The following is a 27,902-nucleotide window of genomic DNA, read 5'->3' on the forward strand; positions in this document are numbered from 1 at the left end:
TACTATAGCCAAAAAACATTGGAAGATGTGACTTAGCTTTTATAAATAGAAACCAACATTAGTCATTGTTAGAATCAAAAGTACAGACACCGGCCTTTCTACTCTCCAGGTCTATGCTAGTCATCACTAATTAGCAGTTGGGCTGCATACTACTACATTTTAACAATTCAAGTGCTCATTCAGATACTTATATGTTGTGTGAGTACCCGCCTCCATTGCCCACTCAGACAGTGTGTTCAGGAAAACGTCCCTCTGGGTGAAAAAAATCTTTTCTCACATTCTTCTTCACGCTGTCCGCTTTACTTAGAGTTATGCCCTCTGTTACTGTGAAAAGCTTCCGACTATCTACTCTGTTCATTGCCCCTATAATTCGCAAACCTTAACTGGTTTTCCCTCGGGCTCCTTCAATTCAAGGTAAATAAACCCAGTTATGGTTGAAAGAAAGGCAGGAACTGGCAACTCAATAAAACTCAATCGGTAACTCGCTCTTCTCCCCTCTTCCATAGGGAAGAAGATACAAAGGCTTGAATGTATGCACAACCAGGTTTCTACCCCGCTGTTATAAAACTATTAAGTGGTCCCCAGCATGATAAAATGGGCTGGTAACCTCATAATGATCTTGCACTTTATTATTTACCTGCACTGCGTTTTCCCTCCAGCTGTTACACCTTATTCTGCATTGTTATTGGTTTTGCTTATTCTATCCCAATGATCTGATCTGAATGAACAGTGTATCAGACAAGCTTTCCACTGTATCTGGATACAACTGATAATAATAAACTAGTTCCACTACTGTGCTCAGCTTTGGTCGCGCTGCTATAGGAAAGGTGCCATTCAGCTGGATAAAGATTGACATGGGCGTTGTCAGGACTCGAGGGACTTCATTATGGAGAGATGCTGAGCATGTTGGAGTGGTTTTCAGTGGAGGGTTGGGGAATCAAGAACTAGAGGGCGTGGATTTACAGTGAGAGAGGAGAGGAACCTGAGGGGCAAAATTTTCATCCAGTTGGTGATCAGTGTCTGGAATAAGCTGCCAGGGGAAATCGTTGAGGCCACATTAACCACACGTAAAAGGTACTTGGTACTCCCACATTCCCATCAACTTCCCTCAAGATTCTACCATTCATCTATACACTTGGTGCAATTTACAGTGGCCAATTAACTTGTCAAATGCACTTGTTTGGGATGTGGGATCTCATCCAAAGAGGGGTGAGTACTTGGAATACATTGCTTGAGAGAGTGGCGAAAGCAGGGTTGCTGACAGAATTTAAAGAGAGTCCATATGAACACTTGAACTAGAGCTACTGTACAATAACAACATTCTGAAATACAATAGAAACATTTCAGAAGATGTTTAGATAAGTACGTGTATCAGAGGAATTTCGAGGGATAGGGGCCACAGGTGGCAAATGGAGCTCACCTTGGCAGAAAGTCAGATGGCGATGAGGAGGTGTACAGGAGCGAGATAGATTGGCTAATTGAGTGGTGTTGCTTCAACAGCCTTTCATTCAATATCATTAAGAACAAGGAGAATTGATTGTGGACTTCAGGAAAGGGAAGTTGATGGAACAACACACACCAGTCCTCATTGAGGGGTTAGCAAAGTTCAAAGTAAATGTATCATCAAAGTACATATATATCATCATGTACAACCCTGAGATTCATTTTCTCATGGGCATGCTCAATAAATCCATATTAGAATAATAACCATAATAGAATCATTGTAAGACTGCACCAACTTCAGTGTTCAGCCAGTGTGCAAAAAAAACAGACTGTGCAAATAGAGAAAGAAAGAAATAATAATAATAAATAAATAAGTAATACATATCAAGAACGTGAGAGGGAAGGTCCCTAAAGTTGAGTCCATGGTTTGTGGGAACAACTTAATGATGGGGCAAGTGAAATTGAGTAAAATTATCCCCTTTGGTTCAGAAGCCTAATCATTGAGGGGTAATAATTGTTGCTGAACCTGGCAGTGTGAATTCTGAGGCTTCTGTACCAGCTTCCCAATGGCAGCAGTGAGGAGAGCGCATGTCCTGGGTGGTGGTGGTCCCTGATGACGGATGCTGCTTTCCTGCGACAGCGCTTCGTGTAGATATGCTCAAGGGTGGGGACGGCTTTACACCTGATGGACTGGGCCATGTCCATTACTTTTGTCGGATTTTCCATTCAAGGGCATTGGAGTTTCCATTTCAGGCTATGATGCAGCCAGTCAGTATACTGTATTCTCCACTACACATCTACAGAAGTTTGTCAAAGTTTTAGAAGTCATGCCAAATCTACGCAAACTCCTAAAGAATTAGAGGAGCTGTCATACTCTCTTTGTAATTGCACTTATGTACTGGGCCCAGGACAGGTCCTCCAAAATAATAACACCAAGGAATTTAAAGTTTCTTATCCTCTCCACCTATGATCGTCCAATGAGGACTGACTCATGGATCCCTGGTTTCCTCCTCCTGGTGTCAATAATCAGCTCATAGGTCTTGCTAACACTGAGTGAGAGGTTGTCGTTAAAACACCACTAAGCCAGATTTTCAATCTCCCTCCTACATGCTGATTTGTCACCACCTTTGATTTAGCCAACAATAGTGCTGTTGCCGGCAAACTTGAATATGGCATTGGAGCTGTACTTGGCCACACAGGCACAGGTGTACAGTGAGGAGAAAAGGGGATAAGCACACAGCCTTGTGGTGCAACTGTGCTGATGGAGATTATGGAGAAGATGCTGTTCCCAATCAGAACTGACTGGGCTATGCAATTGAGACTGTCGAGGATCCTGTTGCACAAGGAGTATTGAGGTCAAGGTCTTTGAAGCCTATTGATTAGTTTTGAGCAGATGATAGTTTTGACTGCCAAGCTGTAGTCAATAAAGAGAATCCTGAGGTATGCAATTTTGCTATCCAGTTGTTCCAGGGTTGAGTGAGGAGTCAATGAGGTGGCATCTGTTGTGGTCCTGTTGCTCTGGTGGTCAAATTAAAGCGGACCAAGTCACTTCTCAAGCAGGGATTGATATGTTTCTTAATCAACCTTTCAAAACACTTCACCTCTGTGGATGTAAGTGCTACTAGGCGATAGTGATTGAGACAGGTTATCATGTTCTTCTTCGGCACTGGTATAATTGAAGCCTGCATGAAGTAACTGAAGACTCTAAAGCAAGAGGTTAAAGATCTTAGTGAATGCACCAGTCGGTTGATCAGCACAGGTCTTTAGAACTTGGCCAGATATCCCGTCTGGACCGTATATTTTTTGCGGGTTCACCCTCCTGAAGGCTGCTTTCACATCGGCCTCAGAGACGGAAATCACAGGATCATCGGGGCTGTGGGAGTTTTTGATGATTCCTCCATGTTCTGATGGTCAAAGGGAGCATAGAAGGCATTGAGCTCATCTGGAAGCAAAGCACTGTTGTTGTTTACATTTCTTGATTTAATTTTGCAAGAGATGATAGTATCCAAGTCCCACTACCTCTTTTTTGTCCTAATCTCTGGAGTCTTGCTTTTTAGCCTCTACCTGTGTGCAGATAGGAGAAGGTCAGCCAGGTGATCAGATTTACATTAATGCAGTCTGGGCATGGAACGGTAGTCATTTATCTTAGTATAACAGTGGTCCAGTGTGTTGGGAGCTCCAATGCTACAGGTTATCTGCTGATGGTAATTGGACAGAGTTTTCTTCAACCAAGCCTGGTTGAAGTCCCAGTAGTGGAAAGGGTGAGCAGTTTCAGGTTCTTGGATGTCAACATCTCTGAAGATCTGTCCTGGACCCAACAATTGATGTAGTTATGAATAAGGTGCACCAGTTGGTATATTGCATTAGGAGTCTGAGATTCGGCATGTCACCAAATACTAGAAAATGTCTACAGATGTAACGTGAAGAGCATTCTAACTGGCTGCATCACCATCTGGTATGGAGGTGCTAATGCAGAGGATCAGAAAATGCTGCAGAGCGTTGTAAACTCAGCCAGCTCCATTATAAGCACCAGCCTCCTTACCATTGAGGAAATCTTCAAAAGGCGATGCCTCAAAAAGGCAGCATCCATGATTAGGGACCCCCACCACCCAGGACATGCCCTCTTCTTATTGTAACCATCAGGGATGAGGTACAGGAGCCTGAAGAAATGCAATCAGCATTTTAGGATCGGCTTCTTCCCCTCTGCCATCAGATTTCGGAATGGTCCATGAACCCATGAACATTACCTAACTACTTTGCTCTCTCTTTGCACGAGTTATTTATTTATTTTCTATACATTTCTTACTGTCACCTGTCGTGACATTTTACGTAATGTACTGTATTGCTGCTGCAAGGCAACAAATTTCATGACATGCAGTACCTCAATGATAATAAACCTGATTCTGACTCTGACCAGTGGGCAGCACCAGTGGGTGAGTTGAATGGGAGGTCCTGGTTTCATACTGCGTTTCTATCTAATTGCCTTGGTCTTGAAGGCTATAGACCAAGTGCTGGGAGATGGGAAATAATTACAGATGGGTCCCTCCTGGTGGGGTGAATGGCCCATTTCTGTTCTGTAGGGCTATATCATTCTAAACAAGAGCACCTGGGGCAAAGCTACAAGGGCACAGAGACATTGTGTAACAGCAGAAGCCAGGATTAAATCCAGGATGCCAGAACTGTGTGGCAGCAGCTTTACCTGTTGCACCCCTTCACTATTACAAAAGGAGAGGAGAGTCCTTTCAGTCCAGTGAAACAGGTTAATACATCTCCATTAAAAGTCGATAGAAGCTTGGAATGCTCTGAGCAAATGGTATCACCCCACTATTGCACAAGTTGGAGATCTAGACCGATTCTTCATCATGTCTCACACTGTGGTCTGTGGAGAGGATTCACTCTGGAATAAGCACCTGAGGTGGAACACTGAAATAAAGCTGCTCTTTAACGCAGGTGACCTGCTACAATCCTGCTGAGAGCAGACTTCACAAATGATGCAAAATGTGGCCTACTTGAGACAAATCTGAGCCACAAATTGAAATATTTATATAAATAACATGTGCACATTCAACATTTTGTGTATAATATGTATAAAATGGGATTGCTTTGAGCACAGAGTCGTCAATGAACTGAATGTTCTCTCCCTATGAATAGAAACATGAAACATTCCTTTGGGAGGGTGATTCTCTCCTGAAATCAAAGGTCTTTCTTCAGTTGAGGGGCACGTGATAGATACACTGCCAGAACCAATCATGGGTGAAGATCGCTGTTTGAGAACAAAAATGTAAAGGAGCAGCTCACATTTGATGAGCTGTAGTTGAAGAGTATGTCAAGGTGGCACTTGCACGGGAACAATATTGAGGAAGTGAAAAAGGTGCAAGTGGGAGATAAAGGATGACTTCAGAACTGAAAAGGTTTGGCTATTTAGAAAGGTAGAAGAGCAGGAGGTTCTTTTCTCTCAAAAAAAATGCTAAGGCTGAGGAGGTGATCTGATAGAGCAGATGTGGAAAAAATATCTTCATCAACGGGAAATCCAAAATTAGAGGTGTAAATATACTTAGTGGCCACTTTATTAGGTACAGGAGAGGCGTGCTCTCCTTCTGCTGTAGCCCATCCACTGCAAGTCTGACATGTTACGCTTTCGGAGATGCTCCTCTACGCGCAACTGTTGTAATGCATGGCTTCTTGAGTTACAGTCGCCTTCCTGTCAGTTTAAACCAGTGTGGCCATTTTCCGCTGACCTCTCTCATATCGAGATGTTTTTGTCTACAGAACTGCCACTCACCGGATTTTTTTTTGGTTTTTCATACCATTCTCTGTAAACTTCAGAGACTGTTGTGCGTGAAAATCACAGAAGATCAGCAGTTTCTGAGATATTGAAACCACGTTGTCTGGCACCAATGATCCTTCCACGGTCAGAGTCACTTAGATCACATCTCTTCCCCATTTTAATGTTTGATCAGAACAACAACCGAACCTCTTGATCATGCTTTTATGCACTGAGTTGCCGCGACATGATTGGCTGATTAGATATTTACGTTAACAAGCAGGTGTACCTAATAAAGTGGCCACTGAATGTATATTCCAAAGCAGAATTCCTTACCTAAAGAGTGTTGGTTAAATAAATGCATCTACAAATAAACATGGGTATAGAAGGTGGTGAAATGCAAAGGGAGGAAGGTGACTTGCTTCTGCCTGTACATTTGACATGACTAATGAAGAGGTTCACCAACCTTTCCTCCATCTGCGTTGTATTCTTTCTCATCCACATCCAGCAGTCTGGCCAAGCCAAAGTCAGTGATCTTTATGTGATTCGGTGACTTCACCAGCACATTTCTTGCCGCCAGGTCTCGATGAACCAGCCGTCTCTCCTCCAAGTACATCATCCCCTGTCAGACACAAATGAGCCTCACTGTTAATCTGATCACTCTGTGTGGCTCTAGAAGAAATTGGTTTTGAAACGGCAAAAAAATTGAAATAATTGATGTTTGAAAACATTGCAGCAAGGTTTTGCATTTAGTCATGTGCTTTTGCAATCATTCTAGTGGTTTGCAGATTGTCCTGACTGGCATCCCTCCAGAAATGTCCCCTCTTGAGCAGCCCACCGATGCCAAATTGGCTGCCGACAAAAAGCTTCAGTGACACAAGATGTGCAATTTTCAGCTTCCGTTGAGCTGAAGTGGAAATTAAAACAGCATTTGCATCTGTGCAAGAGTTTCCTTCGCATCATCTGTGTACAAAGGACCGGCGTCCAACATGGGAGGTTATGTAGATGTTCCCTTTCTGTACGTTTAATACTTACCCGCAGCCTGTAAGATTAAACATAGAATAGTATAGCATGGGAACAGGCCCCTCGGCCCACAGTGTCTGTGCTGAGAAGGATGCCAAATTAAACTCATCCCTTCTGTCGGTTCGTGATCCATATACCTATCATCACTGCATATTCACCATGAGCTTATCTTTATGATTTGTACACTGCTATTGTATCTACCTTCATCATCAGTCCTGGCAGCCAGACAGAGGGAAGGGACGTTACATAAATTGGCAGATGACAAGTGGATTTAGGGGGTGGGGGGCTCTGGGATAGGCAGATGGAGGAGGGGGAGAGTGAGAATGGTGTCAGAAGCTGGGAGGTGGCAGGGTGAAGATAATGCAATCTGAAGGAGAGGAGGGTGAAGCGTACAATAAAAAGGGTAAAAAGTGTGCTGGGAAACCAATGGGAGGAGTCTGTGGGTGATGGGCCGATGGAGAGGCTGTGGGAGGGGGGAAAGACTCAGTGACTGGAGTCAGGTGAATTAGGCGGAGAAAGGAGAAAAGAGAAAATGGAAAAGGGACAAAAGGGGATCAGTTACCTGAAGTTGGAGAATTGTCATGAACAAACCAAAAATTTTTATAGAGCCTGAATTGGAGACCAAAAGGAGTGCAGATGGGAATGGGGAAATGGGGGTCTCGTTTACTATCATCGTCTGGGGTATAATCTGGCAGTCATCAAGAATCAGAGAGACATGGAGGATAAAAACAGTCCCTTCAGCCCAACTGGTCCATGTTGACCAAGAAGCCCCATCCATGTTGTTCCCACTCGCCAGCCTTTAGCCCATTCTCTCTAAACCTTTCCAATCCATGTCCCTGTCCAACTGTCTTTCAATGGTTGTTATTGTATCTGCTTCAATCACTTCTGACAGCTCATTCCACATGCCAGGAGAAGTGATTGCAGCAGATACAATAAATAAGTAAATCACTTTCAGCATTGTATGTTAAATAGTTATATTAAAATTGTACAAAAATAGAAATAATATAAAAAATGAGGTAGTGTTCATGGATTCAATGTCCATTTAGGAATTGGATGGCAGAGGGGAAGAAGCTGTTCCTGAATCACTGAGTGTGTGCCTTCAGGCGTCTGTACCTCCTACCTGATGGTAACAGTGAGAAGAGGGCATGTCCTAGGTGATGGGGGTCCTTAATAATAGTCACCACCTTTCTGAGGCACCGGTCTTTGAAGGTGTCTTGGATACGTTGGAGGCTAGTACCCACAATGGAGCTGACCAATTTTACAACTTTCTATAGCTCCTTTTGATCCTGTGCAGTAGTCCCCCTATACCAGAGGGTGATGCAGACTGTCAGAATGCTCTCCATGATACACCTATAGAAGTTTTTGCATGTTTCAGGTGACAAACCAAATCTCCTCAAACTTCTAATGAACTATAGTCACTGTCTTGCCTTTCTTATAGCTGCATTGATATGTTGGGACCAGGATAGATCCTCAGTGACCTTGACACCCAGGAACTTGAAATTGCTCACTCTTTCCAATTCTGATCCCTCAATAATGATTGGTTTATGTTCCCTCGTCTTATGCTTCCTGAAGTCCAAATCAGCTCTTTGGTCTTACTGACGTCATACTCCCACATCTCCAGAATCTACCACTCACCTACACGCTAGGGGCAATTTTAAACAGCCAGTTAACTTACCAAACTGCTCGACCTTTGGATGTGGAAGGAAACCAAAGCACTCAGAGTTAACACATGCGGTGCCAGGGGGAATCCATACAGACAGCACCTGAGGTCAGGATTGAATCTTTTTCACTGGTACAATGAAGTGGCAGCTCGACTAGCTCCACTCTGTGACTCAGTATGACAAAAATAGGCAATACACAAGGACTGTCATTTTTGTATAAATTTTGGACAATACCTTCAGTGGAGTAAGACTCAGGGCAGGGCAGTTTAAACTTGTAGTAAATGGAGGAATTCTAATGCAACTTCTATCAAGTTAGAAAGAGGCAGTAAATATATTATCAAACCTCAAAAAACTATGTAAGGGATCCTTGAATTAACAACAAACATAATAAAATGCAGGGCTGATTCTAGAAGTCAGATATTGCAACACATAAAATTCACACTCTTCTACTCCTTCACACTGTCCACTGTGAAGAAGGGAGGAACCTTGCATAATAAATTGTTGCACACAAGAGCCAAGCTGTCAGATAAAGATGAAGGGTAACACGCCACATCGTAGCCTCCATCTGTGATTCCAGGTCCTCCCTGCTTCAAAGCTCAGCTCCAGTAGCCCAGAAAATGCAAATAGATTCGTTCCCCTCCCAGGAGACTGACAGGCTGTTGAAGGCAGCTACCCAAGTCTCTCGGCTCCTGCAGCAGAATCTTGTCAGGCATTTGTTTGGGAGCTTTGCCATGAGAATCTGTAGAAAGCAGAGCCAAAACTACTCTGCGAGCCACATACAGGAATGGGGTTTGAGCGTTAATATACCAGTATGTACCTCGAAGATCAAAAACTACTTATAATAAGAGAAGAGAATGGGGCACAATTGAAAATCATGGTGATAAATCAATCCAGGTAAGAAATTGTAAAACTTTTCTTCCAAGAACAAAACGCTTGAACCTGACATTTTGTTTGCTGGTGGAGTGGAATTGATAAGCAGCAAATAGTAATCTATCTTGGATAGGAGTCCGAGCTGAAAGATGCTGAATTGGTTACATATTCAGAAAGATGGGAGGAGATCTCATTGAAACCTACCACGTTCTGAAAGGCCTAGGTAGAGCGGGCATGGAGAGGATGTTTTCATTAGTAGGAGAGTGTAGCATCTGAGGGCACAACCTCCGGATAAAAGGGGCGTCCATTAGAACTGTGATGAGGAGGAATTTCTTCACCAAGAGGGTGGTGAATATGTGGAAATCAAGGGCACGGAGGGCTGAGGAGGCCAAGTCACAGGGTCTATCTAAGGCAGGGATTGATAGGTTCTTGATTGATGAGGGAGCTAAGTGTCACAGAAGAAGATGGGAGAACGGGGTTAAAGAAAGAATTGCCATGATTGAATGGAGGAGCAAGCTTAATGGACCTAATGACCAAACTCTGCTCTTATTTCTTATGACCTATGGTCTTATGGTACAAGGTGTCAAATACCAAATGACATTAGCCTCAGAAATCATTAAAAAATGAGGGAAATCCATCTCCCTTCCTCTGAATGTGACCTTAAGTATTTTAGCCTTGTCCTTTTGTCTAACATGCAAGCCTACACGGCTAAGGATGGAGATGTCCTCACAGTTCTTTAGCTGAAGAAATTACAAATCAAACAGCTAAATAATTCAAGTACGTGTTCAAGGCCCCTGTGACCTGGGAGGTATGTTGCCTGCCAGGTGCCAGAGTCAGGGATGTCTCGGACCAACTCCACAGCATTTTGGAGGGGGAGGGAGAGCAGCCAGATGTCTTGGTACATATTGGTGCTGATGGCATAGGAAAGAAAAGCAAAGTGGTCCTGAAGAGAGAATTTAGAGCAACAGAAGATGAGAAACAGGACCTCCATGGTATTAATTTCTGGATTGCTACCTGTTCCATGCACCAGTGAGGGTAGAAACAGGATATGTTTGGGAGGAGAGAGACAGTGCACCGCACATGTGCACAGCCCTCCGGTGAAAATGGTATCGTATCTGTTAAATAGGGGCCATGGACAATTCTGATTTGATGGAGAATGGACGTGAAAGCACAGAGAAACATCTGGAGAAATTTCTGAAACGCTCGTTCGCTGCTGTCGTTACTGCATGGTCGGGAACCTTTCAGAGGCTAAGCCTCAAAATCCCTGGCTTTGCCTGCTGGTGGTGACCGAGGTTGAGGTCGAATCGTTTGGACAGAGATGGCGCTCAGTACTTGGTGTCGGAGAGCTGATCAGAGCTCGAAGTTTTCAGATGACTCAGAGTCGGACTGTGTTCGGCATGGCAAGGAGAATTCTTCCTTCTCACGTCTGCGTGAGATGTGGGACATTTGAGAGACTTTGAACTTTTACTGTGCTCATGGACTTCTTCATCAAGTTATGGTGTTGCTGCATTGTTGTAACTATATGTTATAATTATGTGGTTTTGTCAGTTTTTTCAGTCTTGGTCTATCCTGTGTTTTGTAATATCACACCGGAGGAAATATTGTATCATTTCTTAATGCATGCATTACTAAATGACAATAAAAGAGGACTACGTGTCTTCATAATCTAAAAAAAAACAACTGGCAGATGAATGTGTGGCTGAGAAGCTGGGGCAGGGGGCAGGGCTTCAGGCTTTTGTATCATTGGGATCTCTTCTGGGGGAAGTATGACCTGTACAAAAGGGACGGGTTGCACCTGAACCCCAGGAGGACCAAATTCTTTCAGGCAGATTTGTTAGAGCTGATGGGAACGGTTTAAGCTAATTTGGCAGGGGGATAGGAACTGGAGTGAAGGGATCCAGGATTGGATGGATGGTAAAAAAGCACAGATAGCATGAAGTCAGACTGTCAGATGATAGAACAAAATTGCAGCCAGCAGGGTAAGTATCAGTGCATTAGGTATGCAGAATCAAAAAGGGTAGCAAATACATTATTCAAAGCGTTATATCTCAATGCACTGAGTATAAGAAGTGAGATGAATGATTGTGTTGCGCTTTTACAGATTGTCAGGTATGATGTTGTGGCCATCGCTGAATTGTGGCAGAAGGATGTTTGTAGTTGGGTGCTGAGTGTCCAAGGTTACACACTGTATAGGAGAGATACTTAGGTAGGCAGAGGGTGTTGCAAGGTTCTGCTGGAGAAGAATGCCATCAAATCATTCGAAAGATGTGACATAGGATCAGAAGGTGTTGTTTACTTATGAGTTGAATGAACAAACTGCAAGGGTAAAAGGACCCTAATGGCCGGTATATACAAGCCTCCAAACAGTAGCTGCGCTGTGGACTACAGATTACAATGGGAAATAGAAAAAGTTGCGTCAAAAGGGCAATGTTCTGATAGTCATGGGAGATTTTAACATCCAGGTAGATTGGTAATGGTACTCAAGAGAGTGAGGTTGTATGCCTACAAAATGGATTTTTAGAGCAGTTTGTCATTGAGCCTACTAGGGGATCAGCTGTACTGGATTGGGTGTTACGTAATGTACCAGATGCGATTAGGGAGCTTAAGGTAAAGGAACCCTTAGGAGACTGATCACAATATGACTGAATTCAACTTGAACTCAGGGAAAAAGTAAAAGTAAAATAGGGAGAAAGTAAAATCTAATGTAGCAGTATTTCAGTGGAGTAAAGGAAATTATAGTGGTATGAGAGAGGACTTGGTCAAAGTAAATTGGAAGGAGCTGCTGACAGAAACGACAGCAGAGCAGCAATGGCTTAAGTTTCTGGGAAAAATGAAGAAGATGCAGGCTAGATGTATTCCAAAAACAAAGAAATACGTAAATGGTAAAATAGTATAACCGTGGCTAACAAGAGAAGTCAAAACTAATGTAAAAGAAAAAGAGAGAGCATACAACAAAGAAAAAAATTGTGGGAAGACGGAGGGTTGAGGAGATTATAAAAACCTACAGAAATCAACTAAAAGAATCATTAGGAGGGAAAAATGAAATATGAAAGCAAGCTAGCAAACAATGTCAAGGTGGATAGAAAAAGCTTTTTCAATTATATGAAAAATAAAAGAGAGATGAAAGTGGATATAGGACCGTTAGAAAATGAGGGTGGAGAAATAATAACAGGGAAAAAGAGATAGTTGATGAACCAAATGAGTATTTTGCCAGGTGTTAAAAGGTGTGAGGGAAGAGAAGTGAGTGCAGTTACTATTACAAGGGAGAAGGTGCTCAAAAATCTGAAAGACCTAAAGGTACGTAAGACACCCGGACAAGAGGAACTGCACCCCCGGGTTCTGAAAGAGGTAGCGGTAGAGATTGTGGAGGCATTAGTATGATCTTTCAAGAATCATTGGGCTCTGGCATGATTCCGGAGGACTGGAAAATTGCCAATGTCACTCCACTATTTAAGAAAGGAGGAAGGCAGCAGAAAGGAAATTAAAGACCAGTTAGCCTGACCTCAGTGGTTGGGAAGAAGTTGGAGTAAATTTTTAAGGAGGAGGTTGTGGAGTACTTGGTGACACAGGAAAAGCTAGGACATAGTCAGCATGGTTTCCTTAAGGGAAAATCTTGTCTGACAAGCATTTCAGGAAGTATATTGTATACATTTCTCTGACATTAAATGTATCTTTGAAATCTTTGAAACAATCCTGTTGAAATTCTTTGAGAAGATTACAAGTACGATAGATAAAGGGGATGCAGTGGATGTTGTATACAGCATTTGGATTTTCAGAAGGCCTTTGACAAGGTGCCACACATGAGGCTGCTTACCAAGTTAAGAGCCCATGGTATTACAGGAAAGTTATTAGCGTGGTTAGAACATTGGTTGATTGGTAGGAGATAGCCAGTGGGATTAAAGGCATCTTTTCTGGTTGGCTACCAGTGACTAGTGGTGTTCTGCAGGGATTGGTGTTGGGATCGGTTCTTTTTATGCTGTATATCAATGATTTAGATGATGGAATAGATGGCTTTGTTGCCAAGTTTGCAAATGATATGAAGATTGGTGGAGGGGCAGGTAATGTTGAGGAAACAGGAAGGCTGAAGAAGGACTTAGACAGATTAGGAGAATGGACAAGAAAGTGGCAAATGAAATAAAATGTTGGAAAATGCATGGTCATGCACTTCGGTAGAAGAAATGGTTGAGCAGACTATTTTTCTAAACGAGGAGAAAATCCAAAATTCTGAGATGCAAAGAGACTTGGGAGTCCTTGTGCAGAACACCCTGAAGGTTAACTTGCAGATTGAGTTGGTGAGGAAGGCAAATACAATGTTAGTATTCATTTCAAGGGGTCTAGAATACAAGAACAGGGATGTGATTCTGAGCCTCTATAAAGACCTGGTGTGGCCTCACCTTGAGTATTGTGAACAGCTTTGGGCTCCTCATCTAAGAAAAAGTATTCTGGCATTGGAGAGGGTTCAGAGGAGGTTCACAAGGATGATTCTGGGAATAAAAGTGTTATCGTATGAGGAACGATTGATTGTTCTGGGGCTGTACTCACTGGAATTTAAAAGGATGAGGGGGGATCTCATTGAAACCTTTTGAATATTGAAAGGCCTAGGCAGAGTAGATTTTGGAAGGATGTTTCCCATGGTGGGGGAGTCTAGGGCAAGAGGGCACAGCCTATATATAGAGGGGTGTCCATTTAAAACAGAGATGCATAGAAATTTCTTTAGACAGAGGGTGGTGAATTTGTGAAATTTGTTGCCATAGGTAGCTGTGGAGGCCAGGTCATGGGTGCATTTAAGGCAGAGATTGATAAGTTCTTGATTGGCCATGGCATCAAAGGTTATGGGAAGAAGGTTGAGGAGTGGAAAAAAGGATCAAACATGATTAAATGGCAGAACCGACTTGATGGGCCAAATGGCCTAATTCTGCTCCTATGTTTTAAGGTGTGATGGTATTATGACCAAATGCAGTGCCTCTACCGAACCCTGGAGAAGAGAGAAATGAAGAAGAAGCATTTAGGATGGTATCAAGAACCTTGATGCCATGCTTTGGCACAAAAAACCTGTCAAAGCAGCAGATGGAATAAACTTCCAACCCACTCACTCCATCATTCATCTTCTGCCTCATCTGCAGAACAGAATGTGCTTCCCACATTGCCAGCCAACCCACAGAAATGGCGTGAAGCAAGCTACCATCAATCTTGAGGAATTGCCTAAGAAGAAGAAAGAAGCTTATCTGTCAACTGACCATGGGAAGAGTGCAGAGCTTTGATCTGATCCATTGGTTGCAGGGTCTCAGGGCCAGATGCCTGTGGTGTTAAGCTCTCCTCTACTGTAGCCTCAACTGGTTGGCCTAATGTTTTGGTACAGCTGGTGCTGAGGTACATGTCTGCACAGGGTTTTTGAATAATGTCCCTCTGTTAATTTGAAAGGGTCAAGCAATGGAAGGAGCTGTGAGAAAAATGGAAAAACTCTAAACAACAGTTCAGTTCATCAGCTGCAAGGAAGGATCAACTCAGATCGTAAGTCCGGTTCTGCAGGAGAATGGAATGAAGATCTCTACATGCATGAAGGAGACCAAGAAAAGGAGACGTTAAGTGATTCCACTGAGACTCCGTCCTAAGCACAATGGTGTCTTAAATTCAAAGCATGAGGCGGAGGCAAATCAAGTGACCCATGCCAGAGAGTCAGAGTCATATAGCAGGGAAACAAGCCCTCCACTCCACTGTGTCTGTGCCAACTACTAGCCATACACTTATCTAGTTTTATTCACCGCACATTCCTATTGACCTCCCACCAAATCTTAATTTTTCATGGCCAATTAACCCAACAACCTGCAGATCTTTTCAAAATGAAGGTAACTGGAATGCTGGGCAGGGAAGATGGAGAAACCACATGCAAGGAGAGCATGTGGACTCCGTATCAATTACACCAGGGGGCAGTAGCCCGGCTAGCACCACAGTATCGCTCCCTTGCCTGGGTATGCTGCTGGTTGTCCTGGATGTTTCACCTATTGTATCATACAGTGCCCTGCCCTGCCTAGATAGGTCTGGCAGAAATTCGAGTGTTTGCCGGCACCCAATCCAGCTCCTGTAAACATCTGCTGACATTGGTGATAATCAAACAGATGCTGACAGCAACTGAGTGTGCAAAAACTTCAATCACAGCCATCATCATGAAGAATCCATAGCACAATTGGAGGCTGAAACAAAACCACTAAAGGAATTACACTAAGCCCACTTTGTCCATATGCAATAGGGACATGGACATCTCACAGAACAAAAAGCACAATACCTTTAGCAGCCTTTTCTTTAGTGTTGCAAAGTCACAGTATATATCATGGAAACAGGTTCTTCACCCAGCTGGTTCTTCAACCAAGTTGCCTATCTAAGCCAATCCCATTTGCCTGCGTTTGGCCCAAATTGCTCTGAACACTTTCTATTCATGTACCTACCCATATGTCGGTAAACAATGTAACTGTACCTGCCCACTTCCCCTGGCAGCTCATTCCAGTTTACCTGCCAAATTAAAGATGTTTTTTGTTTATAATGTAGCAAAAGCTTGACACACTTCAGTGAAGATATTAAAATATTTGTTAGTCAACAAACAACTTCAGTTGAAACAAGCAGTGAAGGATTTTGCACTCACAAGGTGCAGGCATTGAAGATCTATTGGAGTCACACACTGACAGAAGCTACTGTTACCAAATGGTCTGTAAGCTGATCACCCTACCTATGAATCAGTGAATGTTCCTTCAATGTAGTCATAGTCATAGTCATACTTTATTGATCCCGGGGGAAATTGGTTTTCGTTACAGTTGCACCATAAATAATTAAATAGTAATAAAACCATAAATAGTTAAATACTAATATGTAAATTATACCAGGAAATAAGTCCAGGAGCAGCCTATTGGCTCAGGGCGTCTGACCCTCCAAGGGAGGAGTTGTAAAGTTTGATGGCCACAGGCAGGAATGACTTCCTATGACGCTCTGTGTTGCATCTCAGTGGAATGAGTCTCTGGCTGAATGTACTCCTGTGCCCACCCAGTACATTATGTAGTGGATGGGAGACATTGTCCAAGATGGCATGCAACTTAGACAGCACCCTTTTGTCAGACACCACCGTGAGAGAGTCCAGTTCCATCCCCACAACATCACTGGCCTTACAAATGAGTTTGTTGATTCTGTTGGTGTCTGCTACCCTCAGCCTGCTGCCCCAGCACACAACAGCAAACATGATAGCACTGGCCACCACAGTCTCGTAGAACATCCTCAGCATCGTCCGGCAGATGTTAAAGGACCTCAGTCTCCTCAGGAAATAGAGACAGCCCTGACCCTTCTTGTAGACAGCCTCAGTGTTCTTTGACCAGTCCAGTTTATTGACAATTCGTATCCCCAGGTATTTGTAATCCTCGACCATGTCCACAATGACCCCCTGGATGGAAACAATGTAAATGTAAAAAATAAATAGCTTTTAGAAAACCGTTAAGCTGTGTCCTGGGGCCTACCGGTGAATCCATAGGTAGCAAGTCAGTGGATGTTGAAGACTGTGCGTGCTAACGGATGGAACGATATTCCAAACTGTGATCCATTGGTGATATTGAAAAGTTCAAGGAGTGAAAGATGAGCAGCAAAATCAGGTGATTTCGGAGGAGGGAGTGGAGGCAAGAATCCCATATGACTAGTGTTTGTCATGTTCAGAGCCAGGTTTCTCTTGACATTCTCTAATTCCCTTGGGATACTGTCCTCTTCAATGGTAACAAATGTGGTCATTTTAGCTCCCTGAGTTTCTTGAGGTAGAATGATTTGCACAGTGCTTCTTTCAATGGCCTAGTTCCCGGTGAGCTTACAAACCCACCAAGGTTCTGTAACCTAATATAAATTAAATATAAGAGGAACAAAAGAGAATTAAATCTAATGAAATGTTGTTCTCCTATTACCCACACTACTGTCCCCTCATGTGCACCTGTTTGCTGGGAGTCAGTGAATGTCCTTTTGTGACAGACAACAGGGGTGGTTGCTTTATGCACATTTCCATAGGCCCACATCCTGAGGCTGCTTGTGCTCCTAATTCCCCCAACACAAGCAGATTCTCCGCATTGCACACTGATTGCCTGGTAACCAGGTTTTCTGAAGACAGTCGCTGCAAACTGAAGCCCCCCATCTATTCCTTCATTGCTTTCCTGCGCAATGGGGAATTTGTAAGGGCCTCTCAAGTGGGCTTTGCAATTATTTAGCTGATGGAATATTTATGCTGTTGATACGCACTGTTGCTATGTGGCTTGTAAAGCAAATGCCACAGTCCAGCTGACTGGCATCTTAAAAACAAAAATTTCAGTCTTGAAATGTTCTGTCCTCTGAACAACCCTGATGCAATGCAAGGACGATGGGGCAGGAATCAGGCTTGTTTGAGAAGGATGGGAATAGACAAGCACATACTACTGATGTTGACTCTGAGTTCTCACTGCCAATGTCACTCCCTGCAGGACAGCAAACAAAGGTGTGGGAACACTGGAGAGGTCGTCCTAAGCTTGTTATCTCAGCATGTTCCAGAAACTCCAATAGTTGTGTTGCTTATGTACCAACCTGTTCACTCAGTGCTATCCAATCTTCATTGATGGCAGTTCCAGCAATGCTCACGTTGCAGTTATTGCTGCCCCTTACCTCTGTTCCCCCAGCCCCATGATCCTCCAGGCCTTAGGCACTCCAAAAACTCCGGCACCTTCCCAATTTTCATTGCTTAATCTCTGGAAAATGTGCCGAAGCTGTAAATTCCCTTGTTAAAACATTTTTCCCTCCCCCCAACCCATTCCTGTCTGCATCTCTACTAAAGTCAGCTCTGGTACCCTGGCGTCAGATGTGTCACATTCTGCTCCTTTGAAAAGGCAGGGGCCATTTTATTATGTTAATATTATGTAATTTCAGTACAACAGTGCATTTAAATGGTACAAGGAATGCAGAATAAAGTGTTACAGTTGCAGAAAAATTACAGTGCAGGCAGACAATAAAGTTCAAGATCATAAGAAGGTACCTGAGTTGTGCTTAAATCTGCACCTAAAAGCCCTGTCACTTGTAATTCAGCATTCTGCAACTAAAAGCCAGACTTAGAAACAATCAGCTTATGACTTTTAATATGTCGTAGTCATTTTTTGCGAGATTAATATGATTTCATCCAATTCCGGTCACAGAGGTAGAGCTGAAGTATTCGCTACAAATCAAATGAATAATGGCTGTTTATGGAGTTAGCACAAATTTCCGTAAATGTATAAATCCATATTCCATGAAGTCAGTGTGCATAGAATTGTTATTAATAATAGACTCCATTTTGAGTGGACTTCCTATTCCTTACAATGAGATCTGCCTCTGCCCATAAGAACACTGTTGTTTTTACCTTAGCACCAATGAAGATTTTTTAAAAATTTGAACATTCCTATTTTAGGAAGGCCAGCATTTCTTGCCCATCCCTACTTATCCTTGGAAAGGTGATGGTGGGCTGCCTTCTGACATCAATCTCACACTCCCCTTCCTTCACTTGCCTATCAACCCTCTGTGATCTGGACCCACCTATCACCTGCTAATTGTCCCTCCACTTCTTAATACAGCTTTCTCCCCTCTTTTCTTCCAGTCCTGATGAACAGACTTGCTCGAAGGCGTTAGCTATTTCCCTCCCCGGATGCTGCATGATCCTGTAGAGTTTCTCCAGTTTGAAAGTTCTGAAAGTAGGATGTTGAGCAGGGAGTTCCAGGACTTGAACCCAGCCACAGTGACGGACTGGTGGAATACTTCCAGGTCAGGAAGGCGGGCAACTTGGAAGGGAGCCAGCAGGTGCTTCTCCCATATGTGTGCTGCCCTTGCCTTCTTGGTGGTAGAGGGGCTTAGGAGGTACTGCTTAAGTAATCTGGACAAGTAACCACAGTGCCATTTGCAGATGATGCACACTGCAGGCACTGTGCATTAAAGTGAGGGAATAGATATTTTAGGAGGTTGATGGGGTACAAGTCGAGCAGCTTAATTGTTCCTGGATGATGCCGACTTTCCTGAAAGTTGTTGGAACTGCACCCACCCAAGCAAGTGGAGATTATTCCATCATGGTCCTGACCTGATGATGGAAAGTCTTTTGGAGGTGGTGTGTTAGGAGGTGATTTATTCACAGTACATGTGAAACAATCTGAAATTGGAGTATGGATACGCCAATGCAGGTAAGAGGAGCAATGCTCCGTCCATTGTCCAATCTTAGCAATGAAGTGAACTCTTGTTTTCCTTCTTGGGTAGATGTTTAGGACCCTGCACAATTATTCTGAAGAACGGCCAGGAAGTTCCATCTGGTGTCCTGGACAATACTTCTGTTTCTGTTTGTTTTTCAGCCGTGTTTTGGTAATGGGGATGGCTTGCTTTTGCTCTGGTTTTGAGGGTTCCGAGGTGGCTGATGAAGCCAATTTGGGAACCGCAGGTTCTTCCACTGATGGGGCAGGAAGTTGTGAGGACATGCGGTCCTTGCACCAGTTACGCCGGTCCACACTGTGCTTGACATGCATAGCCTCTAGGTTCTCAAATGCTCTCTCTCCACTTTGAGCTGTCAAGAATTCCCAGGAGTGAGTGGGAACTTCAAGGAATTTCTGAGCATATCTGCGACTCCCTTCCCCTGACAGAGCTTGGAATACAGTGACTGGTTCAGACAACATTTAACCCCATAACAAATATCAGTACAGTACAGCAGAACATCTAGCTGTTTGAGGAACTTGCTCTCTGCCATATTATCAGACCTGAAAGGTGCTGTATGCCTCTGAGATTCAAAGTAGTTATTTACTGTATACATTTCAAGATTTACCAAGGATGGATGTTGAGTTTGTATTCCATGATGGTATGACAGAACATGGCCTTATGGATGTTTCTGAGCTTCCCATACATTTGCCATCTGGACCACAGCAATGTGCCTCCCTGTGTGGAAACATAATACTGTACACACCACAATATTTAAGTACCCCCCCCCCCCCCCCCGGTAATCATTTGCTATTTGCATTACCTGCTTCTACATTCAAATCCCCAGGCAACTATTCACTGACATGGCCACATTGCACAAATCACATAGTCACTAAAGGCTACGTTGGCATGGTGTCATTGAAGGTGGCTTTAAGTGGATTGCCGTGGGCAGTGGGAATCTGAATTACAATGATCACTGGAACAATCTTCATCTACTTCACAATAACTCAAGATCAATAAATGTAGGAGCTATTTAACAGGTCTATGTTTCCTTACCCCATAGAGGGTGGTCATTTTGGCCCAAAAGTCAATGTTAGCTTTCTCATATTAATTTTCTGTGCAACCTTTCCTCCCTCACATTCCCCTCAACTGCCCCAGATCTAGGACCTACCCAGAGAATTTACGGTGGCTATTCAAGCTATCAATTCACATGTGTTTTGGATGGGAGGGTGGGTGGGGAAGAATGTACAACTCCACACGTGCAGCACCACAGGTTGGGATTGAACCCGGGTCACTGGGACTGAGGCCTAGCACTTCTGCCAATTCCAGAACAAAGACAATAGTCTTGACCAGTTAGCACTGAGAGAAATGTTACATGAGTTCATAGTTTAAAAAAAAATCATTCTTACAACTAATGAGCTACCAGCAAAATATTTCCCCTCCAAAACTGCCAACTAGGACGTGCATGAGGAAGATCTGAGGCAATTTGATGATGTGAAGAACTGATGGTGTGACATATTGACACACCGAACTGACGCTCAGTCTGTCGAAGCGTTTGAGTAAACAACAGCAAAGGCCAGTGAAAAAAACTGCAGTCTAACCCACAAATGAAATGCTTTCTAATCTAAATGATTTCTAAAGCAATAAAAAACCAAAGTCTCAATTCCTTCCAGATGAAATAACCCTGTATATCATCGAAATGCACAAGTACCTTCAGATGTTAGTTTTGCTACTGGTTATGAAGAGCGAAATAATATCTGACAACCTATTACATTTAATAATTCTGCTGAATTAGTGGGCAGTTCAATGTCAGAGAGCTCAGTGCAGTACTGCCACTGAATTGCCCAGCACCCTAAGGCTTTATTACAGAACACACTTGAGGAACATTCTCCCCCGAATGTTTCTGGGTTCAGTTGATAGCAAGGAAAGTTGCTGTAATTATAAAGGGGTTGCTGGTGTTTAAAATGCAGCATCTTTTGACGGACAACTGCCGAATGGTACTGATCAATGAGGCCAGGTGAGTCAAACTTAGCTCCTGGCTCAAAGAAAGATAGCATTGTTAGCCTTTTCTTGGCCTTGATATCCTGGCCCTTGTTTTGTGTGTGTCTTTTACAGATTTTTTTAAATTTTAAAATTACTTTATTTGCCACCGTGAAATTAAAATGCACTCCTCCTTGTCCAGGATGCCCACAAACCCCTGCAATGCCCACTGGCCCTGGAAATCTTCCAATGAGCTAGTGCACGCCACGGCTCCTCTCTGATGATGCCCAGCCACTGATGCATCCTGATAAGAGGGGCAGGCAGTCAGAATGTCAGCCCCATTTTTGACCTACTGCCAGGGTCTGTCGAAGACCACCTTAGCTAATCTCAGGAACAGACTGACAAGAATGTTCTCTGAGTGACTCACCTCTCTCCCTCCATTATTCTGCATCAAAGATAAGGGGAGTGTGGCTGAAGTACAAACAGAATTTTAGGAGTAACTCCTTCAGGCATTTAAGCAGAGGCTGCAATCCCTTCCACAATAAACTTTTGTGCCTGCAGTCCAGACAGACCTTAGTCGGCCGTGGATTCTGTTCCTGGTCATGATCTAATGCCTGCAGAATGGAGGACTGTGCCCAGAGGCAATGTCCCCCACAAGTTAATCGCTTACTCGGAGAATGAGATGGCAGAAATTTGTCAATCTCTGGGAAATAGGTCCCTATTCGAGAAGGAAGGGGGTGAAAATGGAAGGGAGGGGCAGGGAGGAGAAGAGTGAAGACAAATGTGAAAGAGTTAAGTAGCAGGAACGGTAATTTGGTAAATTGATTTATTATTGTAATATGTACTGAGGTACAGAGATAAGCTTTGTTTTGTATGTCGTCCATTAAGATCATTTCATCATGTCAGTGCTTTGAGGTAGTACAAGGGAAAGCAATAGCAGAATGCAAAATTACTGTAAGTGTTACAGAGCAAGTGTAGGGCAGATAGACAGTAGGTGTAAGGCCATCACAAGGTAGATTGTTGGATTTTATTGTAGATTGTATTCCTTATTGTACTAGGTTACTGTTCAATAGCCTTATATCAGAAGGATACAAGCTGCCCTTGAGCTTGGTGGTTGCTACCCACTCTCTACCCCCATCCTACCCCCTCTCCAAATTTTCCTGCCACCCATCTTCTCTAGGAGCGTTTCAGAGTTAGAGATAGCGGTTGGCTTTATTTGTCACAGGTACATCAAAATATCAACACACACAACGATATGCATCACCTTCCTCAACGACCAGTGTAGTCCGAGCATTGTACCAGGGGCGGCCCACAGGTGTCGCCACACTTCCGGTGCCAATGCAGCATGCCCACATCTCACTAACCCTAAAGGTATATCTTTGGAATGTGGGAGGAAACGAGAGTTCCTGGAGGAAACATGCGCAGTGACGGGAAGAACGCACAAACTTCTCAAAGACAGTAGTGGGAATTAAAACTTGATTGTGATTGCTGGTGCTGTAAAGCGTTGTACTAACTGCTAAGCTACTACGCCGCCAACTGTAAAACGCCAATTTTACAGTGGCCAATTAACCTTCCAATCGACTTGGGATTGTGAGAACAAACTTGTGCATCCAGAGAGAATGCACAAACCCCACACAGACAGGACCAGAGGCCAGGATAGAAAAGGGAAGAATTGAATAGAAGGGAATCATGGATGCAATTATTTAACAGAGAATCCCTGGCATTATTTGAAATTTGATTACACAGGCAGGCACAGCATGAAGGAGTATGGGAGGAGGGTGGGGTAAATATATCAGTAGTTGCAAGGAAGCTGACAAATTACCCAATATATCCAGCATATGGTTCTGTACATTCCATTGAAGTCATTTTCAGAAACTGATAATCAGGTTACTGTAATTAAAATTCCTCGTTTTGTTGCGGGGGATCCACTTCCAGCTGCATGAATGACACTTACCATTCTTTCTCTACCGTTAGGAAGCATTTTAAATGCAAATAAGGTTGAAAGGAGGCACCCGGGATGGAACATGGCACTTTCCAAATGAGGCACAAATTTTGGCCTGGTTCACAGATTGTCTTCAGAGCCTAAAGGGTGATGCTGTCTTTGTTAGAGAATGAAGGGGTGAAGGGGTTAGTTTGGCTGAGGTGTGACAAACAAAATGAAAGTTGGCAGGCTCTCCAGCGACTTAATAGGACCGGTGATTACAGCAGTGTTGTCATTATGGCACAGTAAGTAATAGTGCTCTCTAGGGGCACTCTATGCCTACACAAAATTACTGGAGGGAAAAAAAGAAAATGATATAATTAATACTGCAGCTGACAGATACTGCCTTTTGCTCATCTATTGACTTCCGAAACTCCACTTAACTTATTTATTTCAGTTCTTTGATAACTTCAAAACTTCATTACAATTGCCATAGTTTGGTTCCAGAGCGAGTGCCCCCGGGATATATCTGAATGCGTTTGCTTTTTTTGTGTGTATATTAACCACTTATTCTAATTAGCTCCATATGCAGACAATGGGGCACTTTTAGTCCATTGTAGTGTTCTGTTGTTATGCGAACTTTAAGCCCCAGGCTTCCACGTGAAGTAGGAAACCAATGGATGAATGGACTGAATTAATTACAATAAGCAATCTCTCAGTAAGCAAAATTGTTCTTATTATTGTTTTTTTGTTGTTAAGGCGGGAGACATTATTGATGGTAATTGGAACATTATTTTTAAATTCAAGATCTAATGACATTCTCAAATACTGACATAAAGCACTGCTTAGATACAGTACAAAACTAGCTCTGAACAGTTTATCAAATACCCATAGGACATATATAGCACACGCTACATGCTAAAATAATAGGCATAAATGCTCCCTACATACTTATCTATCAAACACTGACAGGAAGGATATACAGGCACAGTGATGCAATGGTTTTCACCAACTTTAAGATTACAATGACTCTAGGTTTTTTTTATAAACTAGCACAGTGGTGCAGCCAGTAGAGCCACTGCCTCCCAGTTCCGACCTAGATTTAATCCTGAACCTGGACCTCTCCTTGTGGAGTTGCACACTCTCTCTGTGACTGCGTGAGTTTCTCTGGATGTTCTAGTTTTCCAATGTGTTTGACTGTCTACAATTACAACCACCCACTTACGGGGAAGGTGTGATTGCAATGGAGAGGATGCACGGGAGATTATTGAAAATGTTGCTAAACCAGGAAAATTTAACCGATCAGCAGAAATTGCTGTTAGCTTAAAAGATCACTATGGTGCATCTTGTAACAGATGCACCACAGATTTTAGATGCATTATGGCTTGGTATGGCAAGTAGAGAGTCATGGACACAGCTCAGCACATATGGACACCAAACTTTCCTCTGCAACTTTGTCCACTTCTTGCTGCCTCGGTAAAGCAGCCAAAAGGTAAAGACCTCACCCACCCTGGACATTCTCTCTTCTTCCAACTCCCCAAAGCCTGAAAGCATGTACCACCAGGCTCAAGGTCACTTCTAAACCACTGTTATAAGACTATTGATTAGACCTCTTGTATGATCAGAAGGACATCTGACCTCATAATCTACCTTTCATGGCCTTGCACCTTATGGACTGCCTGCACTGCACTTTCTCTGAAACGGTAACAATATACATAAGACCTAACAATCTACCTTATTATGGCCTTACACCTACTGTCTACCTGCACTGCACTTAATCTGTAAAACTTCCTGTAATTCTGCATTATATTATTCTTTCCCTTGTGCTACCTCAATGCCTGATGTGATGAAATGATCTATCTGGGTGACATACAAAGCGAAGCTCTTCACTGTACCCTGGTACATGTGACATCAATAAACCAATTACTTACTACCAATCAGAGATGTTCCTTCCGTCATAAGATGATTGTACAATGTTTGCTATCATTTGCAACTCAGCAAAGGAAGCAGTCCATGCCTGCTTTTAACATGACCTAGACGACATTCAGACTCATGAAGAGTAACATTCATACCACCAAAGTACCAGGCAGTATCCATTTCCTAACGTCTAGTCTAACCACCTATTCAATCGATAAGATCCCATCCTAAGGGTCACCATTGACCAGCTGCTCAATAGGACTAGCCACAGCAATATCATAGCTAAAAAGAGCAGATCAGAAGTTGGGTACCTGTGATGAGTAGTTCACCTCTTGATATCCCAAAACCTTTTCATCATCTACAAGGCACGGGTCTGGAGCATGGTAGAATACTCTGTACTTGCTTGGATGGGTGAGAAACCAACAACTTTCAAGAGGTTTGCCATCATGCAGGATAAAGCAAATTAACCTTCCGAAATACAGAGTGGAACATTTATGGTCATTTGCCCAGTGAAGGAGAATCAAAAACTAGACGGTGTGGGTCTAAGGTGAGAGGGGAAAGACTTAAGAGGGATCTTTAAGGTGGTGTGTAATTAGAACAAGCTGCCAGAGAAATTATTTGAGGCTAGCACAATAACCACATTTAAAAGACATTTGGAAAAGGCTGTGGATTGCAAATATTTAGACCTGTCCTAAAACAGGCAAATGGAACTTGCTGAGATGGACTCCTAGGTTGGCATGGATGAGTTGGGTTCCATTCTGTATCCCTCTATGACTTCACCATTGGTAGACAATGGCTGCAGATCGTTACCATCCTCAAAATTCATTGCAGTGGTTAGCCCAGGCTACTCTGAAACCATCGCCTGAACCTGCGACTGAACCAGCAAGAAAGGCATGGAGTGTAGGGGTACACCACCAACTGTGGGCATCTCTCTGAGTTGCACACCAGCCTGAACTGGAGATTTATTGATTTTCCTTCATTACCACAGAACCTAAATACTGGAAATCACCCCCCCCCAACAGCATTCTGGGAGCACGTTCACTGGAAGGAAGGCAGTTCACTGCCACTTTCTCAAGGGCAGTTAGGGATGTGCAATAAATGCTGGTCCTTCCGGCAATGCCCAGATCCTGAGAATGAACAAGAAAATCTTGAATAGTCATTAAATCGCAAATGACTTTAATGCATGAAATGTCTTTGTGAGAAATATTTGCAGCCTTTGTAGATACTTAGCTTTACAAAATGTTCAGCAGTTAATTGACTCATTATAGGTACCGACGTTAGGAAAGGGTTCAGGCTTCTACAACCCACGTCCTAGAAATGAAGAGTGCCAACCACATAATCATAGTAAACATTGACTACAGAAAAATCTGGGTGGTGAAATGTTTCAGAGTATCCAACCTGTGCTGTAAAATGTATAGCCTTTGTGGTAAACACACCCAGTGCCCAGTCTTTGTAATAAATAGGTTCAGTGTATACAGTTTGTGTGCTAAAATGATCAACTGTACACAAGCTACCATTGAACTGATCCAGCGTCTGCTGTCTGTATCTTAACTGTACAACCTGTAAGCCGAATAGGTCCCGTGTACCTCTGAAGAACCTAACTGTCCCTGCATACAGAGAGTGTGGAGCAGATCGAGTGTGGGTATTTTCAGATGAGTCATTCTCCCGGGAGCACTTTAAGAAGGTGGCAGCGCTTGAGTTCGCTGAAAGCCTGTAGACTTGGACAGACGATTGCAAAGAAACAGCCTGTTAAAAACAGCTGTGGCTTGTTTCTTGGGAGACTTCAATCAATTCAAGACAGTATCGAGTGCAACGCTTCACTGATTGCAGTAACCGTGAGGTGTCCCACACGCGGTCGGAACGTGACCTGTAGGGGTCAGCAGATACAGGGCGAAGACAGCCCCTCTCACTCGGGACGGTGGGAAGAGGGGTAGGAACTGAGGGAGGAGATGCTTTATTTGCATGTGGTGAAGTAGTGCCTGGGTGTGGAAGGGGCGGTCATTAGTGGGGTGTAATGTCTATAGTGATGTGTAAAAGTCATGGGCACGTATATATAGCTAAGGCTTTTGCACAGTACAGTAGTAATTTTATGTATTGCACTGTACTGCTGCCACAAAAAAAAATCAAATTTCATGACATAGGTGAGTGATGATAAACCTGAATCTATTGTGGACTGAGAGTGGGAATGGGGCGGGGAGAGGGAAATCATGGTTGGGAAAAGGGGAAGGGAATTATAATGTTCAATAAATCAATTGTTTGGAATCAAATGACCTTGCCTGGTGTCTCAGGTCTGGGTGTGTCTGCACATACATAACGTCCCGTCCCAGGCCCTGTTTTTCTACCACCGCACTCCAACCCTTGCCATTCCCAACATCCTTTCCTCCTGCCTGATTTACAAACTCGCTCTTGACAAATACAGTACTGTGCAAGACTCAGGAACCCTAGCTACATATATGCAGTATGTGTCTCAGACTTCCCCACAGTGATGTATAAAATGAACCGGGCTGCCTGAGCTGTTTTTTTTAAAAGCACATGGTCCAGTGTACACAGTCCATGTGGTGAACTGGTCCAGTTCTTTTTTAAAAGCACAGTCTCAGAGTGGCCTTGACTGTGAGTTTTGAAGGGTCTCCTAAGA

At 43.3% G+C, this 27,902-nt stretch overlaps 1 protein-coding gene across 3 annotated transcripts in view; it reads right to left on the reverse strand.

The window, feature by feature from the left end:
* Nucleotides 1-27,902, reverse strand: part of LOC140199341 (receptor tyrosine-protein kinase erbB-4-like) — a 986,886-nt gene that overhangs the window by 116,808 nt on the left and 842,176 nt on the right. For all 3 annotated transcript variants that reach the window (XM_072261212.1, XM_072261213.1, XM_072261211.1), the window contains exon 21: nucleotides 6,174-6,329. In XM_072261212.1, coding sequence (XP_072117313.1) covers nucleotides 6,174-6,329 — 156 coding nt within the window. The remainder of the gene's footprint in view (nucleotides 1-6,173; nucleotides 6,330-27,902) is intronic.

The sequence above is a fragment of the Mobula birostris genome, chromosome 6 (genome assembly GCF_030028105.1).
Source record: "Mobula birostris isolate sMobBir1 chromosome 6, sMobBir1.hap1, whole genome shotgun sequence".
Taxonomy (NCBI): Eukaryota; Metazoa; Chordata; class Chondrichthyes; order Myliobatiformes; family Myliobatidae; genus Mobula; species Mobula birostris.